This window comes from Condylura cristata, unplaced genomic scaffold (assembly GCF_000260355.1).
Source record: "Condylura cristata isolate star-nosed mole 26May11 unplaced genomic scaffold, ConCri1.0 scaffold00022, whole genome shotgun sequence".
Taxonomy (NCBI): domain Eukaryota; kingdom Metazoa; phylum Chordata; class Mammalia; order Eulipotyphla; family Talpidae; genus Condylura; species Condylura cristata.
Window position 1 is genome coordinate 28,748,146 of NW_004567123.1, and position 17,148 is coordinate 28,765,293.

General features: G+C 53.7%; 1 protein-coding gene across 2 annotated transcripts; it reads left to right on the forward strand.

Moving 5' to 3' along the window:
* The first annotated feature begins 1,756 nt into the window (after positions 1-1,756).
* MMP9 (matrix metallopeptidase 9) lies at positions 1,757-11,858 on the forward strand. 2 transcript variants are annotated; one of them, XM_012728213.1, is made up of 14 exons: positions 1,757-1,890; positions 5,331-5,510; positions 5,915-6,141; positions 6,457-6,605; positions 6,791-6,919; positions 7,007-7,180; positions 7,419-7,592; positions 7,941-8,117; positions 8,203-8,358; positions 9,361-9,646; positions 9,762-9,901; positions 10,164-10,314; positions 10,401-10,504; positions 11,568-11,858. In XM_012728213.1, exons 2-14 carry the CDS (start codon positions 5,373-5,375, stop codon positions 11,684-11,686), a joined length of 2,124 nt encoding a protein of 707 aa, XP_012583667.1. In that variant the 5' UTR covers positions 1,757-1,890; positions 5,331-5,372; the 3' UTR covers positions 11,687-11,858. The 2 variants fall into 2 exon arrangements, with proteins under 2 accessions (XP_012583667.1, XP_004687492.1); XM_004687435.2 differs by lacking the exon at positions 1,757-1,890 and having other exon boundaries at positions 5,256-5,510.
* Positions 11,859-17,148: the final 5,290 nt, after the last annotated feature.

A 17,148-nucleotide genomic window follows, 5' to 3' on the forward strand; every position in this document is an offset into this window, starting at 1 on the left:
ATGGGTGATCCACTGCCAAGGCCCAAGGAGCTGGCCCAGCCTCACCCTTCTTCTCCGAGCAAGCGCCCTCCCCTCTGCAGACCCTCTCATGTCAAAGGCAATTGCGCTTCATGTTCGCTGTCTCTTCCTGCTACCTCCCTCTTTAATTCTCTGTGTTTCATGCCCCCTCCCATTTTCTCCCCTCTGGAGCCCAAACACCCCACATCTGTTCTCTTTGTGGGTTCCTGGGCATAATCCCCTCCAGGGTGACTTCTGGGCTCCCTTCTTCCTCCAGCTGCTTCCCCCAAAGACTTCCCTCTTGACGGACCCAGTGACCCGCTCTCAGAGCACGGGACCTGGAGTCAGAAGGCCTGGGCAGGAGTTCTGCCACTCACCAGCTGTGTGATAGTGAGCAACTCAAAGCCCTTCTCTGGGCTTGTGTCTGATACCTTGAAGATGTTTCTGATCTCTGCTGCCAGTGAATGCCTGGGGGTTTGAAGTCTCAGGCAGACGGGATGTTCAAAAGATCTGCCATTTGGTGCAAATGAGATGCCATGAGCCACGTGACAGTGCTAGCTGGACCTTTAAGAGTCCCCACGTGCCCTGACTCTTAGCAAGGTCACAGACTGGGGAGGAGGGTGCGAGCTGAGCTCGGGTGGCAGAAAGAACCCCGTTCTGCCTCAGGGGAGAGGTCTGCCCCTTGCTCTTGTGTGGATGGGCACAGCTCCCTGAGCCTCTCAGGTTCCTCACCAGCAAAGGGAGATCATGAATCCTATGTGGTAAAGTTAACTGGGATTTTGAGTCCTAATTTGTAAAGGTCAAAGCACTAGGATGACAGAAACATAAGAGCTAAAATGCAGAAAAAAACCCTCGCAATATATAATAATCCTCTCCACACTGCTTTGAAGTGAGCACCTTTTCCTCCCCCATTTTATGGGTGAGGGAGTAAATGGAGGCATCAGAGAGGGAAAGTGTCCTGTCTAAGGTCACACAGCCAGAAGCACTTAGCAGGAGCTGTGAGCCCAGTAGCTCTGGTTCCAGCCTGTACTCTATGGCTTCCTAGGAAAGGAGCTCAAAGCAGGTAAGTGGGAGGTATGACATTATTATTAAGGCTTCTAAGAGTCAGCCTGGGAATTGCACCACCCTGGGGCAAGGGAGATGGTAAGTTTGTGGGTGGGAGAGTGATGCTCTCCCCCGGGGCCAAGTCTTGCAGTACACACATACCTTTCTGCTCCATCCCAGACACCAGTGTCTTCCTTACTTCCTGTCAGGGTTCCCAGGCCTGTCTGCCCATCCCTTCTCATAGGTTTGGGAGAAACCGACTTGGAGTTCCCCCAGTCTACAAAGGGGGAGAGATTCCTCATCTTGTGAGGCTGATCCCGGTCTAGGGGCATAGAGTTACTAATAGCAGCCTGCAGGGCTGTGTCATCCACCTGGTGACTCAGGGATCCAGGATCAGCCCCCTCCCCATTCTAATGGGGCCTCCACCTGCAGGAGTGAAGGCTGTGCCTAGAGTGAGGCCTAGAGTGAAGGCTGTGCCCCCTATTAAGGTGGAGGGTGTTGACTTGCAGCATATCTTATTCTCAGCCTCCTGTCCCACGGACTTGGCAAACTATGTTGTGTTGGAAGGAGGGGAAGTGGCAAAGGGGATGTTGGTAACCAGAACGCTTCCTACCATTGCTGTGTTGAAAGCCAAGTTCTCCCCCAAATGGGGGTTGGGAAGCAGGAAGCTGGGAGGGCAAGATGAGCAAAGTCGGGTTCTTTGCCTGAACTGACTTCAAGAACAGACTTTGCTGTCTGCTCCTCTTGGTTTAAAAATTTGACTGACCCGGAGGTCATCATGATTAGAGCTTCAAGTATTTACTGCTTGGTGCAGCACTGCTAACTCTTTTGATCCTTACAACCCATGAGGTAAGCACTATTATTACCCCATCATGCAGATGGGGGAACTGAGGCACTCAGTAAGCCAGGTATGGTGCTAAGTATTAGGGATGCAGTAATGACCAGAATAGCCTTTGTCAGTTGCCCAGATCACACTGTAAGTCAGTGTCAGAGCTGAGTTGTGAACTTAAGCAATTTGTCTCCGGAGCATAATTCTTAGCTGCCACTGGGGCTCCGGAGAGGTAAATTCTCTCAGTTTCCTCATCTGCATGATGGGGGTCATCGTGTAACAGGGGGGTCCCTAGGAAAAAGAGAAGTTCCAGGTTCCCTGCCCCACCCAAAAGGAGAGAAGGAAGCTGGATGGAGAACAAGACGGAGACCTGAGGAAGCCACATGGAGCAGCAAGCATGTGATGAAGAAACCGGGCTTGTTTCCTGACCCTGGACTGGTGAAGGCAGATGTGGGTGAGACGCCTGTAGGGAGGTGACTATGGCCGTGTTTATATTGATTTTGATTTTGCTCTTTTCCTTCCAGATTTGTCTGGCCATGTCTGACCCTTTTCCATGGGTCCTGGCCAGAAGGTGCTTTAGTCTTGTGGCAGTTTTCAGGCCTTGCTCTGGGCCAATCCCTTTTGGGTTGACTTTTGCCCACGAGGGGATCAGGTGTTTGATTTAGACGTTATATTCTTTGTGTTCCATATTGTATATTTACTGTATTAAAATCCCTTTTCATTGAAGTTTTATATGTTTTGTCTTGTTACAGCGGATGGCAGAACCCACTTAGAGCAGGCAGGTTTTGGGGCTTCAGGGGTGTCCCTCTCTCCCTGTCGTATAACAGACTTTGTCCTACAACAATTGGAGTGGAGTTGTACACCTCCCTCTGAGGCTGTTTGTCTGGCTGGTCATTGCTCATTCAATTTCTCCCCTGCTGGACCCAACTCCATGAGCAGGAGACAAAGGCTATTCCGGTCACTACTGTATCCCTAATACTTAGCACCGTGGCTTGTAAAAACTTGAGCATGTGTTGAGTAAATTGTCTTCGAAGGTTTGAGGATCATCACCAATGGTCTGAGTATAGGGTGAAACAGTTGGCGCCTTCACATAGAAAAACCAACTGCTGGTTCTCACCTGGGGGGTGATTTTCCCCTTCCTGTCCATTCGGGACATTTGGCAATGTTTCACAACATTTCTGGTTGCCACAACTGGGAGGGGAGGTGCTACTAGCCTCTAGAGGCTGGTACTGGGGGACTACTAAACAGCTTACGATGCTCAGGACATCTCCTTCTTCAAGGAGTTACCCTGTCCTGAAGGCTGAACTTGAGAAAGCTGACCTAGCCCACAGATATGACACACTTTGTACAGTTACTGTTTATGGATTGCTGGGTTGTCCTGCCACCAGAAGGTGCTTTGCATTAGAGGTTTTGGGTTTTTTGTTTGTTTGTTTCCACCTCTAAAATTATATTCTCTATGATCCCACACTCTCAGGTCTGATGTATAGTTCCCCAGGGCCCCCTGCTCTGGTCTCTGATCTACCAAAGGCCAGAGCCTCTTCAGTCTAAGTAAAGGATCAGGACCGAGGTCTTATTTTTTTTTAATATTATAGTCATGTGCTTCATGCATATATACATATATATTTAAGATTTATTAATTTATGCATACAGAACTGGGTGCAGGCCAGAAGTGCAGGGGCAGTGGGACAGAGTGGGGAGTAGAACAGGTAGATGGATGAAGTAAAGTGCTGAGCAGAACAGCGGGTGGGTCAGCAGAGGTCTGCCCCACCTTGTGGATCACCTCTGGGGCTGGGGATTGAAGTAGCACTGAAGTGGCTGTAGCTTGGCTGGCTTGTAGTGCTGAGCTTTAACCCATTGCATGACAGGGAGGGCCCAGGACCGAGGTTTTAAGTGTCCCCTCCCCTATTCATTCAACCCCCTCCCTAACCCTGGTCAACTCAGCTCCTTATAAATGGTAAAAACAAAAACAAAAACAAAAAACCTTCAGAGCTAGGCTTGAATCCTGGTTCTGTGTATTGATTTGCTGTGTGACCACGGGCAACTTCCTTGACTGCTCTGAGCCTCAATTTCTTCCTCTGAAAATGGAGAGCCATTCGTTAAACCTACCTCACAGAGAGAGGGTGGTGAGGATGCAATGAGATACTTTAGGGACTCAACACAGTAAATCTCAAAAAATGCTCGAGGTACCGGGACTTGCATGAGGTCACGCAGGTGGAAGGTAACAGTTCTGGAATGAAAACCACAGCTTCATGCTCATGGTGAACTCTAGAGCTTCAATTTTCTTATAAAGGAAGTTAATTGTCTCCATTTCACAGACTTGTTTCTTAGATAAGCACACAAAGTGCCTGGCAGATAGTAAGTTCTTTAAATATAGCTTGTTGAGTGGCTATTGTTGTCCTTCCCAAGTAATGCCTTGAAGGCCACAAATACAGATCTTGCCCCACGCTGGCTGGCTGGCTGTGGAGAAGGGAGGGAGGTTGCATAAATTAGTGCTGGAGCGCCAGCCCTGCCGGTTGGAGCAGGGCTGGAGAACTGAAAGGGCTCCTGAGAGATCAGCCTTACCCTCTGCATTCCCTTCCTCTGTTTTGCAGTTAAAGTGTTCGAAGCTCAGAGAGGGCAAGGCATTTACTCTAGGTCAGATAGGATTAGAGCCCCAAACCCCCCAGTTAAATGATTCCAGATCGGAGTCCTGGTCTTGGCTTAGATGATGAAGAGCCATCAAGCCATCTATGGAGGATAACAGCAGCACCATAGCAAGCTTTCAGGTGTTTAATCTCAATTTATCTTCACATCCATTTAGGGACAAAGGGCCCCTTTACAGCCAAGGAAACAAATTCAGTGCTTAGGACATTTGCCTGAGGCGCTGAAAGAAGAGTGAGGCCTTGTCTGTGGGTTTCCTGATGCCACAAGCTTCCCTCTCTACTGCCCTGAAGGATTCAGCCTGTTGCAGACAGGGGGTGCCCAGTGGAATTCCCCAATTCTTGCTTAGCAGAACCCACTCCTTCCGCCCCCAGGAGGAACAGGGAGAGGCATCAGTCTAGGAAGTCTTCCAGGGAAGGGGAAAAGAGGACAGGCCCTGGGAGTGTGGGGAGCTGTGAGGGGAGAGCCCCTGGGAGAAGCTGTCAGGTTCAGAAAGAGGTCTCTTCCAGTCGTGGGAGAGCGCCGGACACCCTCCAGCCTCATCTCCCCCCTCCCTTTCATACAATTCTCACAAGCTCTGCAGTTTGCAAAACCCAGCCTTTCCTCTATGATAGGGCTGTGGTTTCCTGTGGGTCTGGGGTCCTGCCAGGCTTGGCAATGGGGACTGTGGAGGGGGGGAAGAGGAGGTGGTGTAAGCCCTTTCTTTGCTTTCTCATGCTGGGGACACACACACACACACACACACCACCCCCTGAGTCAGCCCCTGCTGTCCTGGTGGGAGGGCGGAGTCACTGATTCAGCTAGCAGGGCCTCCTTAAAGCCCCCAGGAGGAAGGCTGCAGCCAGACACCACCTCAGTCACCATGAGCCCCTGGCAGCCCCTGGTTCTGGCGCTCCTGGTGCTGGACTGCAGCTCAGCAGCTCCCACACGGCATCAGCCTACCGTGGTGGTCTTCCCAGGGGACCTGCGAACCAACCTCACCGATAGGCAGCTGGCAGAGGTAGGCAAGCACCCTCTTCTGGAACTGGGGAGGGCCGGCCAGGAGTTCCAGGAAGGACATGGGGGACAGCTTTGGGGGACCTCTCTGGGGCGGGAGGCATATCAGCACAATGGAGGCGCCCAGGACCAGGCAGGAGGCAGTGGGTGGGGGCTCTGGGCAGTGAGGGCAAAGGGTGGGCGAATGAATGAGTTTCCTGAATGGGTGATGGGAAGTGGGGGAGGACCCAGAAGGGTTCTGGAGTGGGTAGGTGCTGGGGAGCACAATAAGCCCTAGGGAGCCCTGAGGTAGGCATGCCAGGGGCATCCAGGGAGGGGAGATTCCTGCCTTGGCACCAGTGTGGCTCCCAGGGGCGCCAAGACCTGGGCGCATTGCTCTGGGTTTCCATGTCTGGCCCTTGTCTGCAGGAGTATCTGTACCGCTATGGCTACACACGCGTGGCAGAGATGCGCAGGGACAAGCTGGGTCAGGCGCTGCAGGTTCTCCAGAAACGCCTGAGCCTGTCCGAGACCGGCGAGCTGGACAGCGCCACCCTGGAGGCCATGCGAGCCCCGCGCTGCGGCGTTCCAGACATAGGCAGATTCCAGACCTTTGAGGGTGAACTCAAGTGGCAACACCACAACATCACCTACTGGTGCGCTCTCGCTCTCGGGCCGGCGGGGCGGGTGGGGGCGCAAGGAGGCCAGTCCCCGCGCCCAGGCCTGCGCCTACACCGTGTCTTCTAGCCCGGAGCCCGGTTTCCCCAAAGGTGCAGTCGGGGCAAGTGGCTCCGCCCCGGGCCCCCGCGGCTCGCAGTCCCAGCCTCCCGCCGGGCCGCCAGAGTGTCCGAAGGGTGGACACGCGTCAGAAGAGCGTATAGACAGCAGCGCGGAGCGCAGGGACCCTCGGCTTAGCTGAAGTCTGAGGCGTGGGGGGGAGCGCTGACTGTCCCCGCCGGCTCCGCTCGCAGGGTGGAGAACTACTCGGAAGACTTGCCGCGCGACGTGATCGACGACGCCTTTGCGCGCGCCTTCGCGCTCTGGAGCGCCGTGACGCCGCTCACCTTCACTCGCGTGCACGGTCGCGACGCCGACATCGTCATCCAGTTTGGAGTGAGGGGTGAGAACACGAGAATGGGAGACTCGGGAGTGGGGGGCCTGGGGAGTGGGGCCGGGAGAGGGTGGGAGGGACACACAGGCTTTAGGGGGCCCTTGCCGTCTCTGTCGGGTAGGGGGAGGCGTAGCGCCCTGGGGGCCGCAGTCTGCGCCGTGGTGCCGGGTGAGCTTTTCCTCCTATTTCTCCAGAGCACGGAGATGGCTACGCCTTCGATGGGAAGGACGGGCTCCTGGCGCACGCCTTTCCTCCTGGCCCAGGCATTCAGGGAGACGCGCACTTCGACGACGAAGAGTTGTGGACTCTGGGCAAGGGCGTCGGTGAGGTCCTCGGCCGCCCCATCCCCGCCCTCTTCTTTTCTCCCAGCATTATTGGGCGTCCTGACCCGGGGTCGCTTCCTCTTGCAGTGGTTCCAACCCACTTCGGAAATGCAAACGGGGCCCCCTGCCACTTCCCCTTCACCTTCGAGGGCCGCTCCTACTCCTCCTGCACCACAGAGGGCCGCTCGGATGGCGTGCCCTGGTGCGCCACCACGGCCAGCTATGACACCGACCGCCAGTTTGGCTTCTGCCCCAGCGAGAGTGAGTGGGGGAGGGGGAGTTGTCCCGGAAGGGGTGGGGCGCCCGGCACCCTCGAGGGAGGGTCTGGTGCTTGGGTTTACATCCCAGCTCTGGCGACATTAGTGCTGGATCGCCTGGAAGCGACTGTCCCCAGTTTTGAGCCCAGTTTCTCGTCTGAATGAGGAGAGGGGGGCGGAGCACACGGAGGGGGTCTCGATAAACTCGTGGCATCTTGGGGTGATGGTCTGGGCCTCCCTAGGACTGTACACCCAGGACGGCAACGCGGACGGCAAGCCTTGTGTGTTCCCCTTCACCTTTGAGGGCCGCTCCTACTCCGCCTGCACCACAGAGGGCCGCTCCGACGGCTACCGCTGGTGCGCCACCACGGCCAACTACGACCAGGACAAGCTCTACGGCTTCTGCCCCCCTCGAGGTGCCTCCGCCCTCCTCATAGATGTAGCCTCGCCCACTGATTCATTTGGCCCCAGAAACATGGCTCCTCCACTCAGCAGCTTGTTTCTCTCCTTGGTCACCAGGACCTTAGGATTCCACCATCACACCCTCCCCTTTTCCAATTGCCACCACCCCTCAAGACTGGCCTTCCCGCCCAGCCTGCGGCCTCTTCTTGGTCTCCTCTCCCCAGCCCCACCCCCAGCCAAGCCAGGTCTCAGCTGGGCCTCACAGCGGCCTGTTTTAGAGTAGCCCCCCCCCCCCACCGGGGGCCTCTAGCTCCTGATTGGGCCCACCCAGCCCGCTCACCCAAGGCTCTGGGTCTCTCCAGTCGACTCCACCGTGACCGGCGGCAACTCAGCCGGGGAACTGTGCGTCTTCCCCTTCACCTTCCTGGGCAAGAAGTATTCGTCCTGTACCAGAGAGGGCCGCAGCGACAGGCACCTCTGGTGTGCCACCACATCGAACTTCGACAGTGACAAGAAGTGGGGCTTCTGTCCCGACCAAGGTGGGCAGCGTCTCCCGCCTGGCCCAGGCGGGCGGTGGGGGCTGGAGCTTGGTCCAGGCCTGAGCCCCAGACCCTCTCCCTCCAGGGTACAGCCTGTTCCTGGTGGCAGCGCACGAGTTTGGCCACGCGCTGGGCTTAGAGCATTCTTCGGTGCCAGAGGCACTCATGTACCCCATGTACAGCTTCACGGAGCAGCCCCCTCTGCACGACGATGATGTCAGGGGCATCCAGTTTCTCTATGGTGAGGTTGTGGGGCTGGATGGGGGGGAGGTTGGGGACCCTGGGCCAGCGGGTGCAAACGCTACTTGGCCAGTGCTGGGAGGTGGCAATAAAGAGCCCTGAGTTTAGCATGAGACAGACGGGGTTCAAAAGCCAGTCCCGGCACTGCCTGGCTGGGTGGCCTTGCACCTGGCACTTCACCCTCTGTTTTCTCATCTGTAATATTGGGTTAATAATTACTGTAGCACTTGCCTCACGGGGTTGTTCGGAGGTTAGAGAGAGTTAGAATAATGCCTGGCATATAATAAAAAGTTTTTGGTATTTTTATTGTTACCCTCCAGGGTACTTATCTTTAGTAATATTTCCTTATTTATTTATTTTAAAGATGTACTTATTTATGCATATAGAACTGAGGTACAGGCCAGAAATGCAGGGGGTGTTTGTAAGAGGCTTCCCCAGAGACAGAGTGGGGAGCAGAACAGGAGATGGACTGAAATTCACTGCTGAGGGGAGCAGCGGGCCGGACAAGAAAGGTCTGCTGCGCCATGTGGGTCAGCTCCTAGGACAGGAATCGAACTCATGCTGCAGGGGCTGTGATAGCTTCATAATGCTGCGCTTTAACCCATTGCACCACCAGGGAGGCTGTGTTTCCTCATTTTAAAAGACGGAGATACTGAAGAACTGTGCCATAGGTTTCTTTAAAGATCAAAGGAACTGACACGAGTTTATAAAGCTCGAAGCCCTAAGTTGCTGCCTGGATGGGGTGCTCATAAGCACCTCTCCAGCCTGGGGGCTGGGGGTTCTGCCTGTCTTGCATTCATGGGTCCAGCCAGGGCCTGACACCCTAAGGGATTAAAACTGGCGTGAATGAAAGTCCAGTGCATGAAGGAGGCAGCCTGCTTGTGGTTGTTGAGAGCAGGCTCCAACATCTAAAGTGGGGGGCTCCTTGATAAACTTCAGGGAGCAGATAATCAAGAGCTCAGGATGTGCAGGAAGAGGGAGTTCATCTCGTGTTTCCCCTTAGGCGCTCGCCCAGAGCCTGCACCCCAGCCTCCAGCCACCACCACCTCTGAGCCTCAGCCCACCGCACCTCCCATCACCTGCCCCACAGTGCCTCCCCCTGCGCCCCCCTCAGAACGACCCACTGCAGGCCCCACAGGCCCCCCCGGCGTAGGCCCCACAGGCCCCCCGACGCCAGGCCCTTCTGTGGCCCCTACACCGTCTTTGGATCCAGAGGACAATGTCTGCAACGTGGACATCTTTGACGCCGTCGCGGAGATTGGGACTCACCTGCATTTCTTTAAGGACGGGTGAGGGGCTGGGCTGTGGGGCTGAGGAAGGGGCTTGGAGGACGGAGCTGCCTGTACTCCCCACCCGCTGGCCTTCGGTTCAGGGCCACAGCCTGAGACTCCCTTTGCACTTCAGGAAGTACTGGCGACTCTCTGAGGGCAGTGGACACCAGGTGCAGGGCCCCTTCCTTATCAAGAGCACGTGGCCAGCACTCCCCGCTAAGCTGGACTCCGCTTTTGAGGATCCCCTCAGCAAGAAGATTTTCTTCTTCTCTGGTTAGTGTCCTCATATCTCCGTCTCCCACTCGGAGACTAACTCATGAAACGTCCAGGCGGACTGGAAAAGGGTTCCGGCTGGAGACCACTGAGTGCCAGCACTCGGCCCCTGGGGTCCCTTGCAGGGTCCTGCCTCCCTCCTTTCCCACAGAGCCTGGGGCACCAGGCTGGGAAAGGCCTCAAAGGATTCTCCCTCTCCACATTCCAAGAGACTTTGGGTCTCCTTCCGGTCCTTAGACCGTGTGGCCTTTCTCCCCTGCAGAACGCCAAGTTTGGATGTACACAGGCGCGTCGGTGCTGGGTCCCAGGCGTCTGGACAAGCTGGGCTTGGGTCCGCAGGTGGCCCAGGTGACCGGGGCCCTCCCGCGCGGCGGGGGCAAGGTGCTGCTGTTCAGCGGGCAGAGTTTCTGGAGGTGAGGGCCGCGCGGCCGCCGGCAGGGGGCGCCCACGCTCCATCCGCCCGCGGGTCCTCAGCCTGTCTCCTCGCCGCCTCGTGCAGGTTCGACGTGAAGTCGCAGCTCGTGGATTCTAGACAAGGTACCCCGGTAGATCAGATGTTCCCCGGGGTGCCCTTGAACACGCACGACATCTTCCAGTACCGAGGTAAGGGCTGCAGACGGCTGTCAGAGGACCCTGCCACGCTCGGCTTACCTGCCTTCTTGATGGGTCAGCTGAGCCAGAAAGAAAAAAACCCTGGCAATTGGGCAATGGCCCCAACACAGATAAATTCTCTGTAGAGGCAAGGGCATCCCCAGCCCCCGGACCCCGCCCCTCATCATACAGGGTCACACCACCAGAACTCGGGCTCAGATTTCATGCCTTGCCTCTAACATGTTTTCCTCTTACAGGACAGAACACATGTTTTGCAAGGAGGCGGAATCTTTTATTAGATACATGAGTGCCAGGCACTGCACTCTCACAAGGGAGTGGTAAAGATGGCAGCTCTTGGCTGTGTGTCCCTGGGGGAGTCGCTTCTTCTGGTGGAGCCTCAGTTTCCCTACCTATGAGGCTGGAGTTCTGTTGGCTTTTTGCTGCTCACATCCAACCAAAATATTCGTGCTCCCCCATCTTCTTGAAAACACCCTAGTCTAAGCCATACTGTTTGTCCAGCACCGTTCAACACACTGCCTAGGAGTAAGGAGGTATTGGGAGTGGTGGGCACACCTTGGGGGTGCCCCCGCCTCACCCCAAGGTCAAAAAAGCAGTGCTCTGCTAGTTCCCTGCCACCTTCTCTCAAGGCCTTCTCCGACCTTCATCATCTGTTCACACACTTGCTTTTATTCCTTCATAGCGCTCAACATTGTCCAACTGAACCTCACTTGTTTGTCCATTTCCTGGCTAATCATCTCGCCCCACCGCTGTGTGGGTACCGAGACAGCCAAGAACACGCACACTTTTCTCTTCCAGAGCTGCAGTGCCTTGAACACTGCTTGGCATGAGAAATACTGGTGAATGAATGAATGGACTTGTTGAATGAATGAGTGAATGTTGAATGTGTACCTCTTGTGCCAGGCTCTGTGCCAGCATCTCTGCGGGTGAGATGGAGGTGTCTTGCTAAAACCTTGGAGAGACCTAGAAAGGGCAGGAGGGGGGTCGGTGAGACCGGGCTTCTGTTCCTGTGTGTGGAGGGATGGAGTCAGCTGTTGTCCCTGCCTCTCCCCTGCAGGGAAAGCTTACTTCTGCCAGGACCACTTCTTCTGGCGCGTGAGTTCCCGAAAAGAGGTGAACCAGGTGGACAAAGTGGGCTACGTGTCCTTCGACATCCTGCACTGCCCGGAGGAGTAGGGCTTCGCCTCCCGCTTCAGCCCTGCAGGGTGGGTCCCCTGGGGCTGACCCAGGGGGGAGGAGCCAGGTTGCTGGATCCGAACTGGTGGGTCTGTTCTGGGACAGGGAGAGGGCAGGTGGGCCGGGCCCTCTGTTCCCACCTTCCTTTTTTGTTGGAATGTTTTTAATAAACACTGGGTTCTTTAGCCTCTTGGGCAAATTAATTTATGTATATATGCATGTGTGTATGTGCATATCCAGCCAGAAGTGCTTACCGTGTGGCAGGGCGCTGAGCACTTTGTAAATATCAACACTGAAGTCTTCTTACATGGAGGCGTAATGTGCTTACTCCTGTTTTTTTTTTTTATTTTAAAGATTTATTTATTTGTGCATACAGAGCTGGGGTACAGGCCAGAGGTGCAGGGGCGGTGAGAGGATTCACCAGAGACAGAGTGGGGAGCAGAACAGGCCGACTGATGAAGTACACTGCTGAGGGGAGCAGCGGGCGGGTCGGGAGAGGTCTGCTGCGCCATGTGGTCCCCTCTGGGGCAAGGATTGAATTCTTGCATAAGTGACTATCACTTCTTAGTGCTGTGCTTTAACCCGCTGCGCCACCAAGGAGGGCCTGCTTACTCCTATTTTACAATAGGAAATGGCCAACCTGTTATTCATTCATCAAACACTCATTGGGCTCCTCCATGGACCTTGACCCTGTAGGCATGGGGGGTAGAGTGATGACTCTAGAAGATCTCTCAGTGGTCTTCAAATTTTAGGGTGCCTAAGAGTGACCTCATAATTTGCTTACAGTGTGGATTCCAGCCTCTGTCCCCAGAGACCTCAACTCAGTTACGGGATGGTCTGTGGTTGCTGGAGGTGGGGTCATACTTGGTGTGTGACCTTGTCTTATGCGTGTGTGTTCCTTGTCTAGAGAGAACATGTGTGCATGTGTGTGTGATTCTGTGTGTTACAGTCGAATGTGGGAATGTTTTCCAGTCAAGATGACATCTGAACTTGAACTGAATCTGGGGGGAGCAGTAAGTTTCTTCCTGGGCTCATAGGGCTACCTTCTTAGATGGTAATTTGCCAAGAATCATTAAACTTAAAGATGTACCTGTGGTATCAGTCTTTTTTTTTTTTTTTTAAGATTTATTCATCATTTTTGCATACAAGAACAGGCCAGAGGTGCAGGTGTGAGAGGAGTCACCAGAGACAGAGTGGGGAGCAGAACAGGCTGACTAACGAAGTACACTGCTGAGGGGAGCAGCAGGCGGGTCAGGAGAGGTCTGCTGTGCCATGTGGGTCAGCTCCCTAGTTGGGGATCGAACTTGTGCTGCAGTGGCTGCGAACAGCTTCATAGTGCTGCGCTTTAACCCATTGCCCTACCAGGGAGGGTCCTGGTGTAACTGTATACATGCCAACACATGGAAGGATGCTCACCACTGAATTGTTCGTATAGTGAGAAACTGGCAATGACCTCGGTGCCCAGGAGTGAGGTGGTAGATTAATAAAATATGGATTATGGTCCACATGGACTAAGGTCACGTGGCCCATGTATGCTATCTCAGGTTACCCTAAAATTTCCCGAGGCAGGAATGTCTCTTCTACAACTACTTTTGGGGTCACCCTCCTCCCATTTTACCAATGAGGAAACTGAAGTTCAGAGAGTTACACAGCTGCCTTGCAGCCTCGTAGTGAGCGGGATTTGAATGTGAACTTTTTTTTTTTTTAAGATTTATTTATTTGTGCATACAGAACTGGGGTATAGGCCAGAGGCTCAGGGGTGGCGAGAGGCTTCACCAGAGACAGAGTGGGGAACAGAACAGGCAGATCGACGAAGTACACTGCTGAGGGGAGCAGCGGGCGGGTCAGGAGAGGTTGCCACGCCATGTGGTCACCTCCGGGGCAGGCGGGAATAGAACTCATGCAGAAGTGGCTTTTAGATTCTCAGTGCTGTGTTTTAACCCGCTGCGCCACCAGGGAGGGCCTGAATGTGAACTCTTGGGGAAAGCACTGCAAGAAGAGAAAAACAGGGTGTATGGGGGGGGGCAACAAATGCCTGAGAACCCTGGAGTGTGATTTTAGCAGGTGGACAAGGTGGGGAGCAGAGAGGATTCTGGGATGGAATGGTTGGCTTGGCCGGATGAGAGCATGGATTCGGCTTCATAGAGAGCAGATGGGCTTGGCTGACAGGTGGGCGCAGCTGAGGGGGGTGCTGGGCTTGATCAGAGTCAATGACCTTCTGACCTGGGGCTCACATGCGAGTGTAAGGTGGCGGTGCCTGAAGAAGGACTCCTGAGCGGCGTCTGGGTGGGAACCCCTTTCTTAGCTCACCCACTTCTGACTCAGGAATGACTCAGTCCCACCCAAACGTTCCTTGATGTGACTTACTTAAAATCCCCCTGGGTCCTTCTCCCTCTAGATACTGCTCCGTTTCTCTACCTCACCCTCATCCGTAGAGAAACTCCCTTCTAATACAGCCTTTGCTGACTGTCTCTGCTTCTAGATGTTTCCAGCCTGACCCCATCTCCCTTTCTGCTGGAAATGGCCACCTTTAAGGCCACCTGTTAATTGCTGGTAGCCGGATAATTGGCATTCTCATCCTACCCATGTGGCGGCTTCTCTGACATAGTTGGTCATGCCCTTCATCCTGAAATTTTTCTTCTGTTGGTCTCTGGGTCCTGGTTCCTCCCACCTCACTGGCTGCAGCCCCTAAATGAGCTTGGCCTTGGACTCAATCCTTGGACCTCTCTGCTCTGTGTAAACATTCCCTGTGATCTTGTTTAGCCCTACAGCTTTAAATAGCACCTCTCTGCTATGGACTCTGAAATTTATATCTCCAGCCTTAACCTCTCCCCTCAGCTGCAGCCTCCACATTCAACTGCCAGCTCTGCCTGCGTGGCCCTTAGGTACCCCTCAGACATCCCAACGTACAGGTACATGTGAGCTCTCGGGCTCCACCTCCCGAACACGCTGCTCCCTCAGTCAGCACTACCTTCATAAAAGACGTCATCTGCCCTCCATCCAGTGTAAAACCTGATCTGTCCTGAGATCTAGGAATCAGTTAAACTCCTTCTGCGACTGGGTTTCTCAGCATTGGCATGCTTGACATTCCAACCAGCTCATTCTTTGTTGTGGGTTGTACCCTGCACCCTTGGGGATGTCTTCCTCCAGGAAGTAGCAGGATCCGTGTACACACAGATGCCAGAGTCACTTGGCATGGGTCCTGCTCCCCACCAAGGCCCTATCATAAAGGGGCAGGGGAGCAGAGCGCAGAAAGGTGGCATCCTGGTGCACAGGATGCTGGTGTAAGCCTAGATCTAGGCACGTGGCCTCTACCCGCTAGATGCCTGCCCGTATCACATCCCTCCAGCTGTATCCACACAAAATGTCTCTGAATACTGCCAGGGCACCACGACTGACCCCAGCAGTTATCATCTTCTTGAATCATTGCTCTAATGTAATAAACAGCTAGCCAAGTCGATCTGTCCTAGCACACATTCCAAGAAAATTCTGTAAATGGAACACAAACACATAACCAGCATTTGGATCAAGACATAAAACATTAGAACATCTCGAAAGTCGCCCGGCACTTTTTTCTACCCCTCTCCCCAAGTGAAGTCAGAGTTACCACCGTTACCTCTGACAGCCGAGACAGATTCTAAAATTTTCTTTATTAAGTAATATTTTACGACACGTACTTTTTGGGTCTGGCTTCTTTTTGTTCAATATTGAGATTCATCCATGTTGTGTTTGAATTACAGATTGTTCATTTTCACTACTGTCTACCTCCCATACTGTGAATGTGCCACTCACTTTTCCACTTTACTGCTCATGGACATTTGGGGAGTTTGCAGTTTGAGGCTATTACGAATAATGCCACATGAACACTCTTGTCAATGTGCTTTGGTGGACAAGGGCAGCCACTTCTTTTAAATTAATTATTTATTTCTGTATAGTTCACATCATTCCTCCTTTTTGTATGTACGCTCTCTCCTCTCAGGTGTGATCCCAGTCTAATCGCTACCTGGGCACCATCACCACAGTCCCTTGCGCTGTTTCCTCCTGTTTTGATCCCTTCCCCTCCCAGCAGCCACTTCTTTTGGGCATGAACCTGGCATTGGAATTGGTGGGTGTCTGGATGTTCACTTTTAGTGGCTGTGACGGGACAGTTTCCCAAAGTGCTTTGACTGATTATACTCCCACCAGCAGTACAGGAGTGTTTCCAGGAGTCCTTCCTGACTCTTCTGTCCATCATATGAATGTCCAGCCCAGTAGCAGGTCCTGTAGGCTCTACTCACAAAATGTGCCTGCGTTCGGATGACCCCAGTACTGCACTGGGCTAACATCAGCTTCCACACGAGGGAGGCGTGGAGGCAGCCACCTCTGAATTAGATTCTTAGCTCTTCTTTATGCTGCTTTTCTTTAGTTAAGTCTTCACCCAGCAGCTAGAGTGATTTTTTAAAATTAAGATGTTATTGTTTTATTTTTGCTTAGAAGAACTGGGGTGTAGGTCAGAGGTGCAGCAGGTGAGAGGATTCACCAGAGACAGAGTGGGGAGTAGACCAGGCAGATCTACTAAAGTACACTGCTGAGGGGAGAAGCTGGTGAATAAGAGAGTCTGCTGTGCCCTGTGGGACACTCCGGCTAGGGACTGAACTTAGGCTGCAAGGAGATAGTGCTGAGACTTGAGACTTAACCTCCCACCACAGAGGCCGAGAGGGATCTTGTTAAAATATAAATCAGATGGCATGATTCTCCCACCCCATGAAACACTGTCCAATGGCTTGCCTTGTAGATTAGGAAAGAATCCAGTCTCCTCCCCGAAATCTTCCAAAGCCCCTATGCCCTGTTCTCTCCTCTCCCATGTCTCATCATTGTCTCCATGCATTGTTCCAGACACAGGGGCCTTGTTGCTGTCTCTGAACAGCCCAGGCTCCTTTTCACCACGGGGCCTTGCAATTGCCTTTTTTTCTTCCAGAGAATGCTTCCTACAGAACTTTGCATATCTGGGCTACTTCTCATCCATGAGGTCTCAGTTCAAACATCCCATCTTCTCAGACTTAGAGAGGCTTCCTTAGACTACCCGCTAAAGTCATCCTTCCCCTGGTCCTTATGCTGTGGTGCTCTTTTTCTTGCTATATAACACAATCTCAGTTATCTTGTCTATGCATTTGCTTACACACGAGGATTCCCTCCTCACTACCCATAAGCTTAAGTCACACGAGGTCAGTCCTTCTCACTCAAGGCTGTGTCTCCAGTACCTACCACTACTGCCAGGAACACAGGAGGCCCTGGGGCTGTGTTGGATGAATGAATGCGTGAATGAACCCCTGGCGTTTCGGAGACCCCGGCAGAGGGGGGCCTGGGCTCCAGGTGTTAGGACAGCTCTCCGTTGCAGGTGGGGTTCTCAGGGCGCTTTGGATGGGGTTCAGAACCCAAGGCTCCCAGCTAAGGACCAGATTCCGAAGCTCAGCACAGCGGGC

Bases quoted from the DNA above. Each gene is read 5' to 3' on its own strand.
- MMP9 (XM_012728213.1), top strand. From the start codon at position 5,373: ATGAGCCCCTGGCAGCCCCTGGTTCTGGCGCTCCTGGTGCTGGACTGC. The intron at 7,593-7,940 runs GTGCCTCCGCCC...GGGTCTCTCCAG, and splicing joins CGGCTTCTGCCCCCCTCGAG to TCGACTCCACCGTGACCGGC. The intron at 10,315-10,400 runs GTGAGGGCCGCG...CGCCTCGTGCAG, and splicing joins AGCGGGCAGAGTTTCTGGAG to GTTCGACGTGAAGTCGCAGC.